This window comes from Micropterus dolomieu, linkage group LG21 (assembly GCF_021292245.1).
Source record: "Micropterus dolomieu isolate WLL.071019.BEF.003 ecotype Adirondacks linkage group LG21, ASM2129224v1, whole genome shotgun sequence".
Classification (NCBI taxonomy): domain Eukaryota; kingdom Metazoa; phylum Chordata; class Actinopteri; order Centrarchiformes; family Centrarchidae; genus Micropterus; species Micropterus dolomieu.
In genome coordinates this window covers 30,845,263-30,866,387 of record NC_060170.1, presented here as the reverse complement: position 1 = coordinate 30,866,387, position 21,125 = coordinate 30,845,263, and the positions used below count along the sequence as shown (strand labels likewise).

Genomic DNA, 21,125 nt, shown 5'->3' with positions numbered 1-21,125 from the left:
AAAGCAAACTGCTTGCCACTTTAATGGAGACCGTTCCATTTGTTGAGCTTCTGCCAGCGCTTACTCAAAATGAAAATTGTTTGCCATGGCATAAATTATACTGCAGCCAAGCTGATGTACTCACGGTCGTAAGTGACAATGTGCCCACTGACGCCCTCGTAGACCACATGGCCTTTAGAAGGTGCCTCATCTCGCTCCCTCTCAGCTCGGCTGACGCTGTCCTCTGTGATCAGACGGGTTATGGTTCCTTTATACAGCACATCGGCCGGTGTCCCCTGTGATGAAGAGAGGAGACACATGAGACCTGCACTTTATCAACTCATTTTGATGATCTTAAGGAAAAGTCAAAGTCTGATCATGACTTTTAAATGAAACATTGTAGCAAGGACCTATAAGAGAAGTAGGTGCCATATCCTGTCAGACTAGACAGTTTTCAGACCCACTTTTACACACCAAAGCCACATAAAAATAAATTAATCAAGCCTCATAAACAGAACTGAACTTTTCTTCTCAGAAAGCAACAGGCTATGTAGGTTCCTACTTATTATCTAACTAAACAGGCTAGCAGCTTGCAGTAGAAATGCCCATGTCAGCCTCAGGTAATTACACTGCTGGATGGATATTGTGAGGTTCATACCTCTACAATGTAGATAGCCAATTCTGTTATATAGCCTAACATGAAACCTGATAATGGACATGACAGAACCAATGCAATGAAAACAGATGGTGTCTCATATATATATATATATATATATATAGCTAATACTCAATAGAATAATTAACCAATGTCTGTTATAAGGCTCCTAACAAAAAACAACAGCTTAGAAGTCTTTGGAGGTCACAAACAACCCTGACTGATACAATTACAGATAGTGTGAGTGATTGTGAATACTCTTTTCTTTTCAGGATTGCTAAATTGGATGTAATTGGAGCAGCTGATTTGACTGCAGATTGTGTTACATACATAACGTGTATTCTGTTTCTTGAATAGTTTGTGCCCCAGAAAGAGTGTTTGTTACAACAGTGACAGATATCGTGGATCCAGTTAAATAAATAAATAAATAAATAAATAAATAAATAAACAAACAAACAAACAAACAAACAACACACACAAAACAAACACAGTTGTGAAAAACAAAGTAGTACTCCCTGAAGAAGCGGAGGTGCAACCAATTTGGCAACAGTAGACGACAACAGGCAGCTTTGTTAAAACCAACTATGAGTAATATTTCTACACTGCTTGAGAGCGGGGGTGGATGGTTGAGTTAGAGACGCAGTATGTGCCTGAGATCACATTTCTTGTGTGTTGATTGCATCTTTTCCAAGAAGACACTGCTGAGGGAGGGTTATGTACAAGATCAGATGGCACTGACCAAAGCAGTCCTCATTTATTCCATAAGAAAGCGCAACAATGCCATATCATCTGGGTGGTTACACACACATCTAGCAATCCAAAAAGCTGCAAGCTAAACAAACAAAAAGGAGCTCTCCCGCTACAAAGGCACTGCTTATGCTTTCTCTCATTCACCTTTTCCTTACAAATCATGTTGATAACAGCCCCTTCAACGTTCGTTTTCTCTTGTGTGCCAATTGGATGTGATATTACAGTGGGGATATCAATGACTGGATTTAGCCAGTCTAGGGTAAACAGATAAATAATAGAGGGAACAGAGCGGTACAGCTTGTACCTGTTACTAGGGGTGACAGGGCCACTCACAGCTGTGAGTTATGTCACAGCAGCAGGGGAATCCAGTAGCCACAGCTTGGCTTGCCTCATGACGTCTCAACAGCTCACTCTTTCATCACAAGTACATAAATCAAAGCCCAGTAACACGAAGGCCCCTACTTTAAACGCTTAGGCTTTAAACGGTAGGGCAGGGGCAAATGACAGCATCCATATGGTTAAAACTAGTGAGAACTATCATAGAAGGTGGGGGTAATGAAAAGAAATGAGTGTGAGGTGTCTGTGTGCTGTGAGCTGCAACTATCATGACCCTTAACACAGTTTAACATACCACCAGTTTCACTTCACCATTTGCATCCATCTGCCTCTGGACAAGGCAAATCACATTAACCTCAAAGTGCTACTCCTGCACAGTGATGTGTGGGAAACACTGGGCCAAATATCATCTTACATATGATAACAAGTCTCATAATCCTACATCACAGCTCATTTACAGTGGTTAATTTATAAACTGACTTACTTCTATGAATTTTAGCGGTTGTTTAGATGTTCTCCAAATAAAGGGGAAGAGAACTGTTGTGTCAGTCGTCTGTTGTAACGTACTACTTGACAACTTGAACACTGTCAGCAGAATATTCATAACGCCACCACATCAGGACTGTCACACCCAACACAACGATAACAAACTGCACAAACAGGAGATTCTGCCACAGGTTTTATTATCACTAAACTAGCAGTGTAAGAGTATTTGAAAGGGAAACAAAAAAAAGGTGGTCTAAAAGGGATTCTTGCTGAAGTTATTTTGCTCTCAAACATATCACAATTGAACTGACTTCATTTTTATGTGGTTCTGCTTTAGCTCAAATGTACACAGTGTCTTTGTTGTGTAGAAAAATAAAATGTATCCACACTAAATTTCCACTGGGATTGGCATAGAGAGAGTGAGAGAGAAAAACTAGATTGGGACAGTCCTAAATCCAGCCTTAAGAGGGACCAAGGACCCATACTCTCAGCAATTTGCTGGTCTGAACTCACCTGAGTAATGGAGCCCCCTCGGTAGGAGATTGAGGAATCTGGATGCATTCTGGTCCCTGGGATGCCCTTAGTGATACTACCGCCCTGAACAGCTTGAATAGAAGCTTTAAAGACAATAACAAAGAAAAGCAGTGTTAAGAGTAGTGGAACACAAAGTAAACAAAAATCTATGGGAATAAAGTTTTCTGTACAGTTGGCCTAACAGCCTAACAAAAGAAAAGAAGTCTAGCCTGGGCCACTCAAGTACATTTAGAGACACTCAAGTCACTTTGTCCTTGCTGTGAGCCTCAGTGCAGTGTCATGCTGAGGAGGTAGGGCGGGACGATATGGCTCATAAATAACTACAGCGTCGTGAGTCGAAACGGCTATATAGCTAGCTTTTCACTGACTGCTGTGAAGAGTAGAAGGCGCTGTTGTAGCATTACATCAAAAGGGACTTATTTATTTTCTGTGGCAGCAAACAAAAACTAATTTTTTAACTATTATACTGCAACCTTCATATTTTCATTCTTTAGACACTACACAGGACAAAGAAAGATGCAGAAGCAAAGCACTAATACCAGTTTACTGCATATGGAAAATAAATAAAAAAGCGAAGAAAAGGTGAGCCACCCACCACGTCCAGCAGCACTATCATGAGGCGCCCCCTGGGTCGACAGGTTGTCAGCTTGGGAGGACGAGCTGCGAGGAGACAACTGTTCCTGCTTTATCACGGGGAAAGAACCTGCTGCGTAGTAAATGACAGTTTGGAAAAAGCAAAGGATGAACAGAGAGACGGTAATGAGAAAGACACACCTATGGTAGTGCATCTGATGATCGGACCTCATTATCAGTTGTGATGGCCATGGCAGAACTGGATGGCAACTTACAGGGAAGAAAACCTGAAGTGCACTAGTCCCTCCAGACAATTTTACTCACCCACTTTCCTCTGATCCATCCAAGACAAGCCCATCTGTGTGGGGGGCATCTTCCCGTGGTCCAACCCATGGGCTGGGCTGTGCAACTGCACTGGGGTGCCCTGCAGAAACAAGTATTTGGTCATAATGGTGATAAACAGTATTCTTGTTATTGTATCAAAAGAAGTTTGTCAGATTTTTTAAATCTGTGTCTTAATATCTTATGTGGTGTGTGCTATACCTGTGTGATGGAGCCTCCTGGCTTGGTGGAGGAAATGAGTGGTGGTGGCTCTGGCATCGTGAGGGGCCTCACTGCTGCTAGCCTACCACTGTCCTGTGGCAGACCGGAGAGTGAGGGGTGGCCTGCTTGTTGGAACGCTGGAAGGCAGAAGAGATTATGAGCCTTGAGATTTTGGGGTTTCTAGAGGCAATTTAGCATTAAGAAGTAGAGGTTTTGTTCAAAGTTCCCATAATGAAATATATAATACATATTACAACTGAGGCTGGTTAAGAATATTAAGACTGCAGGAAATAGAAGAGGACTCACAGCTAAAGTGGAGCAGGTGCTGGTCATGAGTGATCTTGGCCATGTCTCGCGGGGACATGGGGTAGGGGGAGAGAACTTGTCGACCCATGTTAGAGGTCCTCAGGTCATCAGGACCCATTGCCTGCTTCTTGGCCTCACCATGCGGAGAGAAAGCCCGGGACTTTTCTGCAACAACAACACACAAGCAGAGTGAAGACCAAAGTGCAACATTCGGCTAGACCTCCACTAATCCAAGAAGCTGTCCTTTAGCCTCCGCTCAAATTGTCATCATTGTCGTCTGTGAGCACACAGAGCCCCTCACGCCACTTCCCAGTCATGGTGATATCACCACTGCATTAACACGCCAACATTCACAACAAGCCACTGCTAATATTAATTGTAAAGTACAGACAGTAAAATCCAGCAGAGGAGGTGATCACTCTGCATTGTTGTTAAGGTGTAATTAAAAAAGGGAATGGTGTGGCAAGGGGTGAACCTACTTAATCCCTGCAGGAGGGTCAGTAACCACCTCTCGTTGCCTTCCAGCTCTGAAGGGACACAAACACACCACAGATCATCGCATCCTCACAGAATTTTTTTCTCTCACACAAAAACATGTACTAATTACATAAACACTTAACTATACTTATCACATGGTGTGACTTTTGTATTCGCCAACATCCAAATGCTAGCAAATAGAAGCTATAATATAGCTTGAAATATGTCTACACCTGCCTCTGTGGCAGGTTCTGTGTGAAAAGATATAAGTAATAAAAAAAGTGTTTGCTGTTCTTTAGCGATCAGAGCTGCTGTGTCCAGTTGCTTATAAAAGACCTGTCTTTGTCTGGACTGTTACTAAAAGTCTTACACTGTGCTCTCAGATTCACATTCCACAAGCTCACAGTAAGTGCACTGAACTAGACTATATTCCCTTCTGGGTCAATAGCAATACCAGATCATTTATCAGTTCCCTCTCCACGAGTGTCCCAGAAACACTTGAATACCCTAAGCACTAGAGAACAGAGGCTCAAGGTTAGCACGTGCAGCAAGGAGGACCAACTAAGTAAAACTAGATCAAATGCTAATAAAACTGCATAACACGCAGCACTTTAATTAACCTCCATTTTCTTTTTATCATTTCATTATTCCTCATTTACAACACTAATCCAAAAATCCATGTGTCGTACATATTTTAATTTGACAACAATTGACAACTTTTGCAACGTGCTATGTTATACAAACACAAAGCCTGCAGAATAGTAACAATAGGGATCATACAGAAAGAAAATAATGGCATGGGAAAAAGATGAAGGGGGAGAAGATTTGAGACAAATGCTGGAATATTCTTTTATTTGTAACGTTAGCAGCTTACAAAACATGCTATACTACTCTAAATACTATCTCACTTGTGATGTATTGATGTGTATTGATGATTAGGTCTAAAAGGTAGTTTTCTGTAATGATGGAGGTGTGCCTACCATCCTTGTCACTGGTGGAGGGGCTGCGAGGGCGAATACGAGGGCTGCTGCTGTGAAGAGCCTCCCTGTCTCTGTCTGCCTGTGTGGTGTAAAGCTGCTGTTTGCCTGGCTGGCCTGAAAGCTGCTGCTGCTGTTGTTGTTGCTGCTGCTGCTGCTGCTGCTGCTGCTGCTGCTGCTGCTGCACCTCCTGAGAGGACTCCCCATGAGCCATGGTGATCTGTTGCTGGTAGAGTGCCAGGGCGTGGGGAGGGCGCACTGCCTTACCACCCCCACTCCGCTGACTGCCCTGCATGGAGGCTTCTGGCATCTACACACAAGGATAAGAGGAAAAAAAAAAGCTTACAATCACACCACACACATAACATTAGCCCACCCCTAACTGGCATTTGACATATGGTTAGCCACATACAGTATCTGATGAACATGATAGCTAATAAACATCTCTTATTTCTTGGTAAGCTAAAGTTTCCATAATACCTGGGATCTCATTTCTTCTCCACAAAACAATCTATCCCATCCTCCTCCATCTGGCTGGCTTATTGTATACAAATATGACTTAACAATCTCTCTAAGCAGAGACAGTTATAACAATGATACCACTGCAATGGAAGAGTGTGTTGTGTGCCTGTGTGAGCTGGGCAAATCAGTTACAAAACACTACTCGGGTCAAAGACACTTTCCAAGGCCGGAAAAGCTGAGATGCTCTCACCTAGCTGTTGTGTGAGGAAAAAAATAAAAAATTGATGCACAATCAGACACACAAAGTTGAATTAGTGACTCACAATAGGTGGTATAGCAGCAGCCCTCTGTTTGAGCTGTTTCAGGTCCATGGGCTTCTGCAGCGGGGAGGATATGACCCCGTCATGAGTGTAGTTCAGCAGGCTTGGCCGTGGAGAAGTAATTCTACACACACACACGAGAGACAAATATGTTAGTGCCTTCTCTTATTGGCTTTGCACACTTGAGTCCAAACTCTTTTCTTTTAATCTTAAAAAAAAACAACAACAACAGAGGGTAGAGGTTTCCATCCCACATGCCTGCCTACCCATTCCCCCAGGAGACACAGGCAAAATTACAAATCCCCACTTAGTAAACGGAGTATTTCAGTATTTAAATGATGGGGAACAGCAGGAATACATGGGGTATGTGCATGTGTGTGATACATGTAGGACGTATGTTGACAGAGCCTGAGCCTGTGGAAACAAATTGCACTTAAAAATCCATATCCATGTCATGCACATCTGTTGTAAGCAGAGAACATCCTCTGAATCATAGACAGACACACACTTTGATGCACACGCATACATACACACACACTCTCTCTCCCTCCCTTTGTTTGCTCTGGCAGAGAGGGCAGCGTTTCCCTTGGCTCTGCCAGTACATGCAGTCTGCTGTCATGGAAAAAATTGAACAAATACCGTGCAAACAAGACTAATCGCTTCTCCCACGCACTCTGACACCCATTTCTGGCCTTATTCACAGATACACACACACACACATATATATATATGGTTGATAGAAAAGAGCAACCTTTGGTATACACATAAGTGGCTTACCAAATATGGCTTCACCGCTGTACAGGGTAGCTAGGCAACTAATAACACTTCATAACCCGTGCTTTTTTATTTTCTAATATCTGCTGAGTTAGATCAGTGAAGTAGGACAACTAGTAAACCACTGCTCAACAACTGAAGCCCTTTCACATCAAAACTGGCAAGCAGACCCAATGAAGTCATTGAGAAAACAAAAACATACTTAATTCAAATGAAAAGGAAATCACTATCTTTTGATGATCTAATTTCCACTTCACCTCTTGCTACGAGTTCTTACCTGCTCTTATCTGTGTTATCGGTCTCCTCCACTTCATCAGCACTACAAGTGGCACTAGAGTCACTGTCCCCATGGGAGCCCGTTTTGGCCCCATGTTCCTTCTTGGAGCTCTTGGTGGAGCTTTTGATTTCCTCCGTCTCTGCTGTAGGAGGTTTTTTATCTGTGGCATCACTGGGTGATATTGGCTGCAGCTGCTCTTTGTTGGGCTCCACAGCCTCAGTCTTTATCTCCTGCTTGATGGCTGAGTCTGCATCTTCCTTGACAGGAGGTTTCTCATCCCCTGCCTGGCCCATGTCTGACCCGCCTGCCTCCTTGTCGCCGCTGTTGGAGCTGGCCTTTGACCTGCTCGAGCCTTCCTCCTTAGCCTTGCTGTCCTCTGATGAGTGTGGTGAGGGTAAGCTCTCTGTGTCAGAGCTGTTGTTAGCTCCACCTGGCAGGACAAAAGGAAACACAGACTCCTGTTATATCTACTTGTTCTTTTCTTCCATTTTCCCCCCCCATCTCTTTCTGCTAAACTAGATTCTTCACAGTGCCAGTCTTCTGCCTAATCAGGTTTCACTGTACAATAAAGAGCAACACAAAACCAATTGGGTTGATGGACAAAATCCCCTGGGGCTTCAGCGGTCTATTGTGGAAGTACATTCTACACAGTATACTTGTATCAACAAACTACAACAGGGTTCAACTTTTATGTTTGTCAATGCAGAACAGGATTCTTCAAGCTAACGGGGAGCCTCTCAAAGAGTTTGTTGTTACATTACACTCAGTGGCCACTTTAACAGGTTCACCTGTACAATCTAATGCAATCCAGTACAACAGCTATTCGACACACTCAATTGTATGCAGTCAATTACAACACCACAACTAAATACGACCTCAATAATAAAACATATAGTTGAATTAACACCACTTGGAAACTTGAAACAAAAACTGGCCATTATAAACTTTGTTAAGTTATAATTTGTGGCAGATATGTTGCACTGGATTGTATTGGGATTAGATTGCACAGATGTACCTAATAAAAAGGGAGGGTCCGTATTAGCTTAATCCATTTTGCTTAACTATTTACATGTGACAACCAAGCATGACTTTAAAATCATCTTACATAATTAAATGCAAATCAACAGAACCATTTTATAACCATGCTGCTACTGCAAAAAAATACTATACAGTGTAATAAAAAAGCCTCCTTTTTGAAACAGTAAAACATTTATTATGCTCAAAAAGATCTAATGTTTTGGCAATTTGCATTATGCATGTATCTCTTGGGAGTGGTGTACCTTCTCCATCTTCAGGGGCCTCCTCTTCATTGCCACTGGCTCCTGAACCCTCCATCTCTTCCTCTTCTGCTGCATACGGGGCACTGGCCTCCTCATTCTGCAGGGTTTTGCCCCTACGACGGGCCTTTCGCTCTTTCTCCTGGGTCAAATCAAACACACACTAAATAAAAGCAACCAAGGGAACAAAGACAACCAGAAATAATCTTCTAACTTGGTTGTGCACATTTAGCATGAATGACTGTCAGCACCATGTGGGGCAAATATGGCTCAAACTTTTCCCGTGCTTACCGATTTCATTTTATGCTGCTGCAGAATCTCATCCAGTTTCTGCCTCTTCTTGTAGTTGAAGTAGAAGTTCTTGCACTGTGACACGGTTTTTGATCCCACCATCTTGGCGATGGCGGACCAATTCCTACCATACTGGAGAAGGCCTGGAAATAACAGATGGACAGAGAGATTAGAATAGGACAGGAACAAAGACAGGCAGACATGGCTATCATCCGGCCTTGCACAACTACGTCTCAATTCAGTATCACATGATATCTCTGTGCAATTGTAAAGCTGGGCAAAGTGAACTTGCTCTAAAGATAGTAACGGAATTGTTTTTCTGGTTATCTACAACCACAATCTCTTTAAGTACACAGTATGCGTCGTCTCTCTGTGGTAAATTAATAGTCATAAACATCGGTCTCTATACAGCTGTCAAAACTGTAGCACACCCTGGGAGTCTAGTTCCCAATGCAACCTGGACAGTCAAACTCTCCCAGCAGCAGCATAGCTTGACACCATATGCTTCCTACGTAGAGAGAGAGAGAGACAGAGTGAAAAATTCAGAGAGGGAGAAGTGGTGGTGTGTGGCTGAACAGTCAACCAATGACATCACAAACTCTCTCTCCACTCGGGTTTCTCTCTTGTCACAAACTGACTGACTTTGATGTGACCCATTTCTAAGAAACCCTTGTCCTTTACCCAGTCAACCACATGATTGTGCCTTACACAAGAGTCTACCGGCACCCGCTGGGCCAGAGCTGTGATAGATCAACTTGTCATGAAACACGCACATACACAACCGCTTAGTGTAACGTGTGCTAAAAGAAGAGACATAGAGAATAGCCGGTGTGTAAGTGGAAGTGAGTGAGAAAGACAGATAGCGTAGGATTTGCTCCAATTTGCCCCCACCCACCCCCCAAAGAGTCTGCTGTTAGCTAAAGGCAGCTCATTAACAGTGTGTGTTGTAAGAGGCTTAGCTTACACCACCCACTTGTTTCCTGTGCCAGTCTGACAGTTCCTGGCAACAGGACAGCCTCTCAAAGGGTTGTGGGGGGGAGGGGGGTGTTATTAACATGCACAATGCCAACAACTCCTGGGATAACCTTGGACATGGGTTCAGAGGTCTCCGCTTCTCATCGCTTAATGGAGGCAGCATGACAACAACTAGGAGTCCAAGCCAAAGGAGAGGAAAGGACAGCTGTTTACAGCCTTGTCATTTCAACTGTCGTAATAATCAGAGAGACACTCTCTGATACCAACGCTTTACTGAATAATGCTATTAATAAGTAATAGCTGCAATAAAAGCTGGTCTATTAGTTTTTCAAAAGTTTAATTTCTAGGCCACTGTTCATATGACTGTTTGTTTATGTGTACAGGGATACTTAATTACTTATAATTAAGTAAACAAGTCACCAGAAAAGCATCCAGAGAACTGTCTGCATGGTAACATCAAGTTCAAGTCATCCCTTGCAAAGCCATTTCTATCATATTTATTTGTGCACTGATGAAAGTCCAACACTACCTCTGTTACACATAAGTATTGATATTAAATTTAAAAAACAAAATCCCTTTTGCCAAAAGGGCAAGAAAAGCTGTGCATCATCTAGCAGATGTGAGAAGAGGTATAATATTCACTTTCATGCTGAGAATTTATTAATGCCAGTATAAAAAGGACTACACTAACAGGCAACGGTGATCTTCAAGTCTGAGCTGCTGGTGTCTAAAAGCTGCTGTGCACCTACAACCTGTCAAGTATTAAAGTGGAAGAGGTTTTTCAGCTGAAATATTCATCGTTGCCACTAAAGGCATTACTAGGAAAGCGTCTCCAAGGAAGAAAAGAAAAGACCGGACGGCCTTGCTCCAAGAGAACTGAGACACGTGACCGACACCTATTAACCTTTTACAGCTGCCTCACAAGAGGGAGGAGGGGGCAGACTGCCCTACAAGTCAGACACCCTCCAATCTGCCACACAAACATACACATGCTCAGGCAAACAACAAACACAAACAGTGGCATAATATCACAAGCATTCAAAGTAAGACAAACATGTTGCTGCACACACTGAACCTGAAGCAATCGATTTACTAAAAGTCAAAGATCACTTTGTTATGACCTCTGGTTTCATTCAGTTCGGTCCACCATATGCAAGCACACAAAGCACAATCCCAAGCAGCGATTCAGGGCCTTAGTTGCTGGAGCAACACACATGGAACAAACATCCAATCGGCAGCAGCAATACTGAAGCAGGTGGTAGCCTCCCACCCAATCAGGACACTGTACTCCCATTAGCTCCTCCCAGAGAAAGTCCAATCAACACCTGGTGCAGCCAGAAAGTGGTTGTTCCTGTCTGTCACATGCCTGTCACTCCGCCCGTCGTCTCGTGGCCCTGCAGTGGATAACACTATCAGACGGTCTGATCTCTGGAGGGCCAGCCGGGAAGCTCTTCAGGGCTGGGCCTTCCGATCCAGAGCGGAGGAGATGAAAACAGCTCAGTCTCGGCGCTCTTCCTGCCAGCTGGCTTGATACTTGAGCCGGTGTCAGGTTGACATGCTCCAAAACAGCACATGCTCCTGGCCTCTCCCCTCCTTTCCCTCTCACTCGGTCCTCCCTGTGCTTCGGTTAATGCTGGTCTGTTCTTCTTTGCCGTGTCTTTCCCCAATGGCGGTCGTCTGGGAAGACTTCCACAGGAAAGTGGGACTGTGGGGCGGTGCTATGTGCTCAGCCTCTCTCTCCCCTCATCTGATCTCTCCTCTATCTCTCTTTTCCCCCCTCCCTCCCTCCCTCTCTGTCGGTCCGTCCCTCCCCCTACCTCAGTCTGCCAGCAGGCACCGCGGCACGCACACAGACACACACACACAAACGCATGAGTGAGTACACACTCACTTGAACTCTCTCTCTCTCTCTCCCTCTCTCTCTCCCCGTCTCTCTTGTTAATACTCTAGCACACAGGCGCAAACACACACTCAGTCTGTCCAAGAGTAAACAGAGAGCAAAGAGAGAGAGAGAGAGACTCAGAGAGAGAGCAGCCCAGGGAGAGAGGAAAGAGAGAGAGAGCAGAGCCACTGAGCCAGAGACAATGGCAAAAGGGAAAGGATACAGAAGTGGAGAGTAAGCAAAGAGAGAAGGGGTGGAGGGGGTGGGGGGGGATTGATGTTGATACCATGAGAAAGCATAAAGGCTTTCACATTTTTCCTGACTGACCTGCTTTTCATCTTGAATGTGACCTCTCTCCAGTCTATAACAACACAGAGTGATGGGAGAAACAAAGTGAGTGGGGGAAAGAGGCACTTGCCAAATCTTCCACAGCTCTTGCCAATCTGGGCCGTTGCCATCACCCATCCGAGAGAGACAGACAGAACGAAAGAGAGATAGAGCAACAGTGGAAGAGAGGGACAGAAAAAAATAATATGGCATTCATTCTCTACCTGCTGCTCCTTTAAATGGGTTCTTCCAGCAAGCAGAGCAGGGGCCATTATCCAGCTGCCTGCCTGCACCCAAGCAAAGCCTGCCAGATTAGTGCACTTACATAAACGCCAGCCAAGAAGGGTGCGCATGCAAACACACACAGCTTGGACAAAGTGCGCACACACACACACACCACCTTTGCTACACATATTTTGCACACACACACAAATGCAGAGCTCGTGGGTTTTGAGGTTTTATAAAGATTGTCAGTCCCTTGTTTGAGGTCTTTATGAGCAGTGAAGACTAGAGTGATCTATCTCTGAGTGTGGCCATGCCATCCTCGAAGGCAGCGCTGGCCGACGCTGCCATGCTGGAATTATTCAGATCTGTTTAGGTCAAGGGAATAAACACATTAGCATCAGGACACATAAGCCCGTTTAAAATATAAACATGTTAAGCACCTGCAAGGGATAGCCCCTTGACGAGATTACTCAATATCTACGAGGAAATGGGTGGGTGGGGTACGATCTTGGAGTTCTTGGAAGGGGAATCCTTTTGGCAGGTGTCGGGGTGGTTGTTAGACTCCTGAAAAACCGCATGAGCAGTTCCTTCTCTTCGGCCCCTGGTACTGTAGCTGGGGCTCTGTGGTTGTGGTTACATAAGCCCTTCATAGAAGCCGTGCTCCCACCGAGCTGCCAGGCTAATCCTCTGGGATGGAGAGCCCCACTAATCCCACTGCAGGAGAATGGAACTGAAGACATTAACCAGGATTACTACACAGGACCATGTCCAAACCAGGCCAGCGACAGTTATCGCAAAATAACCCCTTAACACACAAACCTGATCGCATACACAAACCCCAAGTTGCAGGAGACACCACACACACACACACACAGCACAAGATGGTTGCGATAACTCCTCTAGACTAAATGTGGTTTCAATATCACATTCAAGCCGCTAATGGCTGCTTGCAAAAGGCATTTCATCTACTGTTGACTACAAGGGAAGACAGGTTAAATTAGTCAGAAGCAGAACTGAGAGTCACACAAAGCTGGATGACACATCATCTACAAATGGCCACAAAGAAGCCACCTTGCAGTGAAATTGCAGTGAGTCATGTAAAGACTGCAGGACTTGACATTACAAAGCCGGTACTTCATCTAGAAAGAGACGCATTTAAATACAAAGCTCAGGCTGACGTTTGGTAATTACGGACGTAGGTAAAGAGATTTACAAATATCAACATTACTGCCAGCAGCCCCCATAACCTTTTCTTGGAACATGTAAATATGCAAACAGATGAGAACCAGTTCTGACCATCAATCTGGTAGAATCCATAATATAAAGAATACCAAGGGTGGTGTGCATTAGAAACCACTGAGGGTGATCTCATTACATCAGTAACTGAGACTCAAAGATTGCACAGAACAAACTGTCAAACACACTCACACAGGGCACTGGTGCTAGGAAAATGGGCAGAATGTCAGCGACCTCTGTAAATCAGCCATAGGCGTCTGGGTAATCTTCAGTCGGAGACAATAAACAGGCTGAGTTAATGACTGCTGCATTTACAGGGGTTTGCTGATAAGAGGCAGACTTTACAGCCTGCTTGATAAAAAGACAGGCTGCCTTGACCCAGAGAGACGGGGAAATGGCTCGAAAGAGCAACAGACCCAGTCCGGGCAGACCGACACACACAGGCATAGACGCAACCTAGCAGCACGTGGCAGTTGCCGCCTCACTAACAGGAAGTCACAGCCGCATCACTTGTCTATGCTTTCGGAAAAACAGTGCTTGAGCTGTTACTCGTGTAGTTTCCCTTGACATCACTATTAATGCACAGTAACTACTATGAAGTTAACACTTCACAGGGAGAAGAAATATTTACTCTGTATTACCTTTTTTGGCAGTTTCCATCTCTTCTTCAGTCCAGCGAGAGCTCTCATTCATTTCCAGATTGGCTGTTAAAAAAAAAAAAAAAGAAAAGAAAAAGAGAACCACCAAGTTAGAGTTAGAGAAGGCGGGAGGGGGGGCGGGGGGGTGGGCAGTTGTCACAAAGTCAGTTAGGGAGTGACTGACAAGAGGAAAGGAAGGAGAGAGTGAAATGAGAGAAAAAACCAGAATAAAGGGGGGGGGGGCAGGGTAGCTTGTGCTGCTTGCCAGTGAGGCTCTGCAGCATGGGTCGCTAGGGACTGTTTGTTTTAGATGGAGGAAGCAGGAAATCCAAGGAGAGAAGTCAGTTAATGATTATAGACATAACAACTGGCTTCTTTCCCTGCACAGGCCATAAGCCAGTCCGACCCTGGCCCTTCTTGGCAGACAGAGGCGCAGAAGCCTGTGCTTACGTGTCCTCTATCTGGACCTGCGAAGGCCACAGTAGCCTAGCTGGCACTGCAGCCAGTAGGGGAACAAACAGTGGTGGAGGGGGGCCGCTGATGAGAGCCCTTGCAGCCTGAGCCACCTGGGGATTCCCTGTGACTAAACCTGTGCTGGGGGAGTGACTGCAGCGTATACACACAACTGCTGAAACCTCAAAAATCCCTGATAGCTTGCAGCGAGAGTGTTAGTGTGTGCACGGTTGACTTACCATCTGCGAGGAAACAAAGAGCTAAGCGGGGGGACACTGCTGACACACTGAGTATTTTGTCCTTAAATAATACTTTTGTCTTTTGCCAACAGATGGGATTTAAACTACATAGCTCATGCAGTCGTCACTTCGCCACACAAATCTGAGAGAGCAAGCCTGAATGTGAATAAGTGAATGAAGAGGAAAAGGAACAACAGTGCGCTCTTGTGGTGTGGAACAGGAGACCAAAACTAGATCAAAGGTGACAGTGTCAATCCTGCGTGACAGTTGTGAAATATTTTTATTATGTAAACTTTCTCTTTTGTGTAATTGCTTCTGATGGGTGCAAATAATTTTTTTGCCCTACATTACTGGTTTAGCCATTTTATTATCTTAATGTTTTGCGCCCAGAAATAACACACGCAATAAATATGAAATAAAGTTTCTTGTCATGCCCTTGTGTTTATCTGGTATATTACTATGGTTTAATTGTGATTTGACCAACAATTATATTCGTAATGTATTACCCACACCACCATTTTTATTTACAGTATCCAATGTGACTGTAGCTAAATGCTTAATGAGTTTGGTTACTAGCTAGAGGAACACTAATTTGGTGCAGTGCAGCTGAGACTGACCAAGCTCATTGTTGAGTGGCGGTGTGGTGGTCTCCTCCACTTCACTGGTCATAGAGCGGGTGATGCGGCCCTTGCGGCGCCCCTGGCTGTTGGCTGTGCGTCGACCTTTGAAAGCCACAGTGGGTTCTTTGTCCTCTGCATCTTCTCCAGAGGTGTCATCCCTGTGTTTGAGAAATGTCAACACAGTCAACAAGAGATTGTAGAACATTGTAGAACACTGATAATAATCATTTAGACAAAAAAACAGTGCTTTTATTGCCAAACAACCAGATGTCTTCAATCCAACGGAGTATATTTACGTTTTACTAGATCAAACTGAAGACAAAAGGGCCCCTGACACAAGCAAGAAATGAAGATGGCTGTGGTACAGGCAAGATACAGCATCACCAAGGAAGATAACTAGGGTTCGCAGGGCTTTAGGCTGTCACTGACTGCAAAGATAGTGCAACCAAATATTAAATGAGGAATTTAGGTCTATTCTAATACATAAAAATAGCTATAATTCATGAACTGTTGTAAATTTAAGAAATGTACACCAAATTAATTCAGAAAGTTCTACTTCATTGTTTCATTTCAAAGCCAATGTGCCGAAAGTAAAGAGCCAGCAACAAAAATGTGCCACTGCAACAGTACTGCTGGCATGTACACTGAAGTAGTGGAAAAATACCAATGCAATCTTTTCTGAGATGCAAATGTGGGCCATGCTGCTATTCAGCAAATCCCAAAAATGTAATTCAAACTTGCATCCATGCCATCATTGTCTCTAATGCTGCTTTGGCCTCTACATTGCACTGGCTTTAGTGCCAGAAATCTGGGCACTGGCATGTTTGTCTGCATGAGGACAGGCAACTAGAGAAAGCTGCAGAGTGAAACACAAAATTGGAAGACCAAATGTGAACGTGTATACAGACACTGCTGCTTCTGTCTTCGTTTTTTTTTTGTTTGTTTTTTTTAAAGATAACTTAAGAGTGTCAGCACAATGGCATGCCAGGAGACAGCCACTAAATTTGAACCCACTGCACCTTCATTCATCTTCCCCCAGCTCCATTAATCTTGCTGAGGGGAGCCGGTGGCACACTAAATATAGGCAAGCCAGCTGTGCCAGGGACAGCAGGCAGCAGGGTGTGCTGGGAGTCACGGAGTCCCCTGGCCTCGCCTCAGAGCTGGAAGGCAGCAGGAAGTGCTTCATCATCATATTCTTGTTCGACACAACTGCTAATAAATATGACCTGCTATTACTTGAAACTACTGTAGTGTAAAGCCTCAGCTGACATCATAATATAGTGCATGAATACAGGCATAGACTGCTTATTTTCAGGCACCAGAAAGCAGTGAAATTCAATCTGTTGTTTTGCATCCTTAGCTGGCACTGTGCCTGAAAACACCCCCGTCCTCCACCGCTACTGCGACCCTTCCACCCACACACATACCTCCTTATACACTGACATTTCAAATTGACAGCTAGGTTAATCATACAGCTTATTTTCCCCACCAAAAAACCCCAGACTAACAAAATAAGTACAGAATTTAAAAAATGACAATTGGCATCCTATTGGGAAGGGGAGAAGCATAAACAGGAAAACAGCTGTTTTAATAGGGAGAACGAAAGGCCACTTGAATTTGCAGTAGGTGGAAAGTCTGTCTGGAGATGAGAGAGTAAGAGCTCAAGGGTTACAGAATGATTGGATTTCCAGATCTGCTCCCCCTAGCCAAAACTTACTCCTACTCTATTCGCAGCAGCCTGACCTGGAACAATTCTAAAATTGTGTGTTGGAGAATTGGGGAAAGTGAGAAGATTGTTGCAGCCGTGCGAGTTCAGGCTCAGACGAAGTGGAGGAAATGTTTTCACATGGCTGCATCTTTTCCTGTCACTCCGTGAGTTTGCTTTTCTAATGAATCAGTAAGTAAAGTCATAGTTCAGCGCACAGTGAAGGTTTAGTCAGTATTTAAAAGTGACTCACTTCATTCCATCTTCCTTGTCTTCAGCTTCATTTTTTTCTTCATCCCTCTCTCCCTCCTTCTCTTTCTCCTCCTTCTCCTTGTCTTCCTGGCTGCTTCGGTGCACTTGTTGCTGCTGTTGCTGCTGCTGGCCGTGCTGTGACAAGGAAGACATAAACAACAACGAATTCCGTTACAAAGATAATCCCAGGTAACTGAATACACAGATGCACCGAAAAACATCCTGACCACCTAAATCATTTTGCATAGCATTTACATTTTGTTCACTATAGAAAACAGACCATGGAGAGGGGGGGTAACTGATTTTCTGCCAAAATACTACTACATTACACCTCCAAAACAAACAACTGCCTCCAAGTATGTCAGTAGGTAAAATTACTGTTTCACTTAAGCAGATTCTGCTCTGTAATTACAAGCCACTATCTATGTCTTTTCACCACATACATTTGCTGCTTATTGGCAAACAGTGAGTGAGGAGGCACTTCCTGTGGCAGATCAGATGTGTGTCTAAGACACTGAGATATAAATCGCACCATGGTGTTTTGCAAAAACATAAAACACACAATTATTCCTATACTTGACAAAAATATTTTCTGAGGACTTGGTTTCACTTGTTTAAATAACAGAATGGGTACTAAACTAAAAACTATTCATTTTCTGCACACGCAAAACAAAACAGGATACGAAAGTTCCGAAATATGCTCTTTAAGCACCCAGAACCACTTCCTTACCAATTTCCTGCCTGTCTGGGCTTGTAGGGTTAGAGTTCAGATTAGTACAGACATGCACTCTGACCAAAAACCTTAGACACTCCTTAATATATACAGGAAGACATAGTTACTGATAAGAACTTCACTTTAACTAGTTTATTTGATGTGTTTGCAGTTGCTGCCTTTGGCCCAATACTCACTGAAGTATATAAACCTTTTTTTGATCTACATATTTGCTCTTTAAAAAAAAAAAAAAAAAAGAAGATATTACGTGTGGTTTCTGGCTAGGGAACATAAAAAGGACAAAAATGGAGAAGTAGAACCATGAAAAAGAGAATGGGTAGAGCAAGATAGCAGAGAGAAGATCATATCGCACCTTTCACTCACAGAAGCTACATTTGTTCCCATTTGCACAATATCACTACATGTCCTCTCCCTCTCTTTGAAATTAACTCAGAGAAAACAAATAAAAGCCATAATTAAATAGGACTCAATGTTCTCCCATCCTCATGTGCTGCTCAGACACTTTCCCCAAACACATCAGCCGCCTAATAATCTCTGTCCACCATCACTAAAGAGATCTGTTAGCGCCGCGTCTAAACATGCCCCCAAAAAAGATCCAAAGGCAGCCCTACAGAAAGTGTAGTTAAGACAACAGAGCAGGCACAGCACAGGGGGGGGGGGGCACATTAACATTTGCATTAAGCAATCATCCTCACCATCTCTCCACTACCCAAACACAATCTCTATAGTATATGCAGCTTTTCTGCCATGAAGCATTTTCTGTTCCTCCTCTGTAGCTACCTCCCTCTGACTGTGAGCTATTAGTACAAGCTGCTACTCAGGAGGTGTGGAGCAAACCGCCAGGTAATGAGCAGAGTTTTTTTCAGGAAAGATGAAGAAACACCATCCTCGTACCCACAGGAAAAGGTCATCAGTAAATTAATGTGCCATTTCCTTAGCGCCCATCACTATGATGTTTAACAGCTAGCACCTGATCTGAGGCTAAGTAATAACTGGGAGCTCATTAGCAATAGAAATTACCAGTTTAAAAAAAACTGTCAGTCTGGAAACGGTGCTGACATGACAGTGTTGAGCAAATTGTGGCACTTAATCAGCACAACTGTGTGACCTTTGGCTTTTCTCTTCATCAGGAATTCTGCGGCTTAGACTACCTCACTGTTCTGCAAAGACATCACTAAAGCTCCAGTGCTGGTAGTGAAATTAAGGTTGTGCTCTCACAGGACTCACTTTAAGCAAGGGCTTTAAATCCTTTTGAATGCTGTTTCACGCCAGACACCTCACAGTTTTTTGCATTGTATGTCTTGCAAAGAGCAACATGTGCCCGAAGTTAAAACATGTTCAACTCCACATAGAAACAATGTTTAACCATATTGTCCATAAAATCAGAATCAAGTAAGTTACATCCACTGCACACAAGAAAATAAAGCATCACGGTTGTGGTGGCATCCCAGACTAGTTTGATAACAGAGAATGGCACCACGCCTGGAGTGTAATGACTGAAATGGAAATCAGGTTTTTCTTTAAACAGTGATGCTATTAGTTACTGTCATTAGATAAGTTAGGTGAGTGACTGACAATAGCTGAATTCTTGGTTGCATATCAATAGCAAATGGAGACTTCCAGTGCTTTTGCCTGTGCAGCTCTTCTTCAAAGAAGATGGACTGGTGCCCCTCAAGATGTTCAGGCCTAAAAAGGTTGTTGTATGATTGGGCCTTGATGCAACATAGAGCATATTTTTGAACTATTAGCTTGCAAGAGTAGAATACCTGGCTTCTTCCTCTGCGTCTGTAGTTCCTCCGCACTATGTTCTTATAGTTTTCATTCTTTTTGGTCAGGTAGTAAAAGAGCACACACTCTGCCACCGTCTGAAACATGAAAGAAATGTAATTTCAGTCATCATTTCCTGAGAAGACTGTATCATTAAAAAAAAAAAAAACACAAGAAAATGAATCGATACCTTTCTCTCCAAAAAAGATGCAATCAGACCAAAGTTTTTGGGGTGCTGGATGAACCTGTGGGAGCAGAACAAAAATTTATTGCAACATGCTACTGGAATGATTTAAAGTCAGTGGCATTTGCTGAAGGAGAATGAAAATCGTATAAAAAAAAAAAAAAAAAAAAACAGGAAATCACTAAATCACTTTCGTTAATCCTGAAGTTTAAAAAAAAATCATCAAATATTACACTGCTGTCACTAGTGATCAAATATCTTATTGAATGTTTTGGATCAGAGATATTCGAAGAAACTGAAGCTTTTCAGTGGGCAGACTTTACTCTGTGGGTTTGATCAGATTTGGCAGCTTGAAACGCCTCCTCTCATTTCTCACGAAAGGAGAAGACTCACTTCCTTACCAACAACTTATGGACTCTATCAGTCACATATACAGTGGGTACGGAAAGTATTCAGATCCCTTTAAATTTTTCACTCTTTGTTTCATTGCAGCCATTTTCCAAAAATCAAAAAAGTTCATTTTATTTCTCAGTAATGTACACTCAGCACCCCATCTTGACAGAAAAAAACAGAAATGTAGAAATTTTTGCAAATTTATTAAAAAAGAAAAACTGAAATATCACATGGTCATAAGTATTCAGACCCTTTGCTCAGTATTTAGTAGAAGCACCCTTTTGATCCAATACAGCCATGAGTCGTTTTGGGAAAGATGCAACAAGTTTTTCACATCTGGATTTGGGTATCCTCTGCCATTCCTCCTTGCAGATCCTCTCCAGTTCTGTCAGGTTGGATGGTAAACGTTGGTGGACAGCCATTTTCAGGTCTCTCCAGAGATGCTCAATTGGGTTTAAGTCAGGGCTCTGGCTGGGCCA

At 43.5% G+C, this 21,125-nt stretch overlaps 1 protein-coding gene across 1 annotated transcript in view; it reads right to left on the bottom strand.

Annotated features, from left to right (window-relative positions):
- Positions 1–21,125, bottom strand: part of ncor2 (nuclear receptor corepressor 2) — a 115,029-nt gene that overhangs the window by 35,034 nt on the left and 58,870 nt on the right. Inside the window, exons 13-29 of the mRNA XM_046035019.1 lie at positions 20,260–20,314; positions 20,069–20,167; positions 17,571–17,704; positions 15,610–15,770; positions 14,304–14,366; positions 9,018–9,160; positions 8,730–8,868; positions 7,450–7,879; positions 6,402–6,522; positions 5,620–5,926; positions 4,642–4,689; positions 4,163–4,327; positions 3,857–3,993; positions 3,638–3,737; positions 3,336–3,446; positions 2,720–2,823; positions 102–275 (exon numbers count right to left, since the gene is read on the bottom strand). Of these exons, the coding sequence (XP_045890975.1) occupies positions 102–275; positions 2,720–2,823; positions 3,336–3,446; positions 3,638–3,737; positions 3,857–3,993; positions 4,163–4,327; positions 4,642–4,689; positions 5,620–5,926; positions 6,402–6,522; positions 7,450–7,879; positions 8,730–8,868; positions 9,018–9,160; positions 14,304–14,366; positions 15,610–15,770; positions 17,571–17,704; positions 20,069–20,167; positions 20,260–20,314 (2,491 nt within the window). The remainder of the gene's footprint in view (positions 1–101; positions 276–2,719; positions 2,824–3,335; positions 3,447–3,637; positions 3,738–3,856; positions 3,994–4,162; positions 4,328–4,641; positions 4,690–5,619; positions 5,927–6,401; positions 6,523–7,449; positions 7,880–8,729; positions 8,869–9,017; positions 9,161–14,303; positions 14,367–15,609; positions 15,771–17,570; positions 17,705–20,068; positions 20,168–20,259; positions 20,315–21,125) is intronic.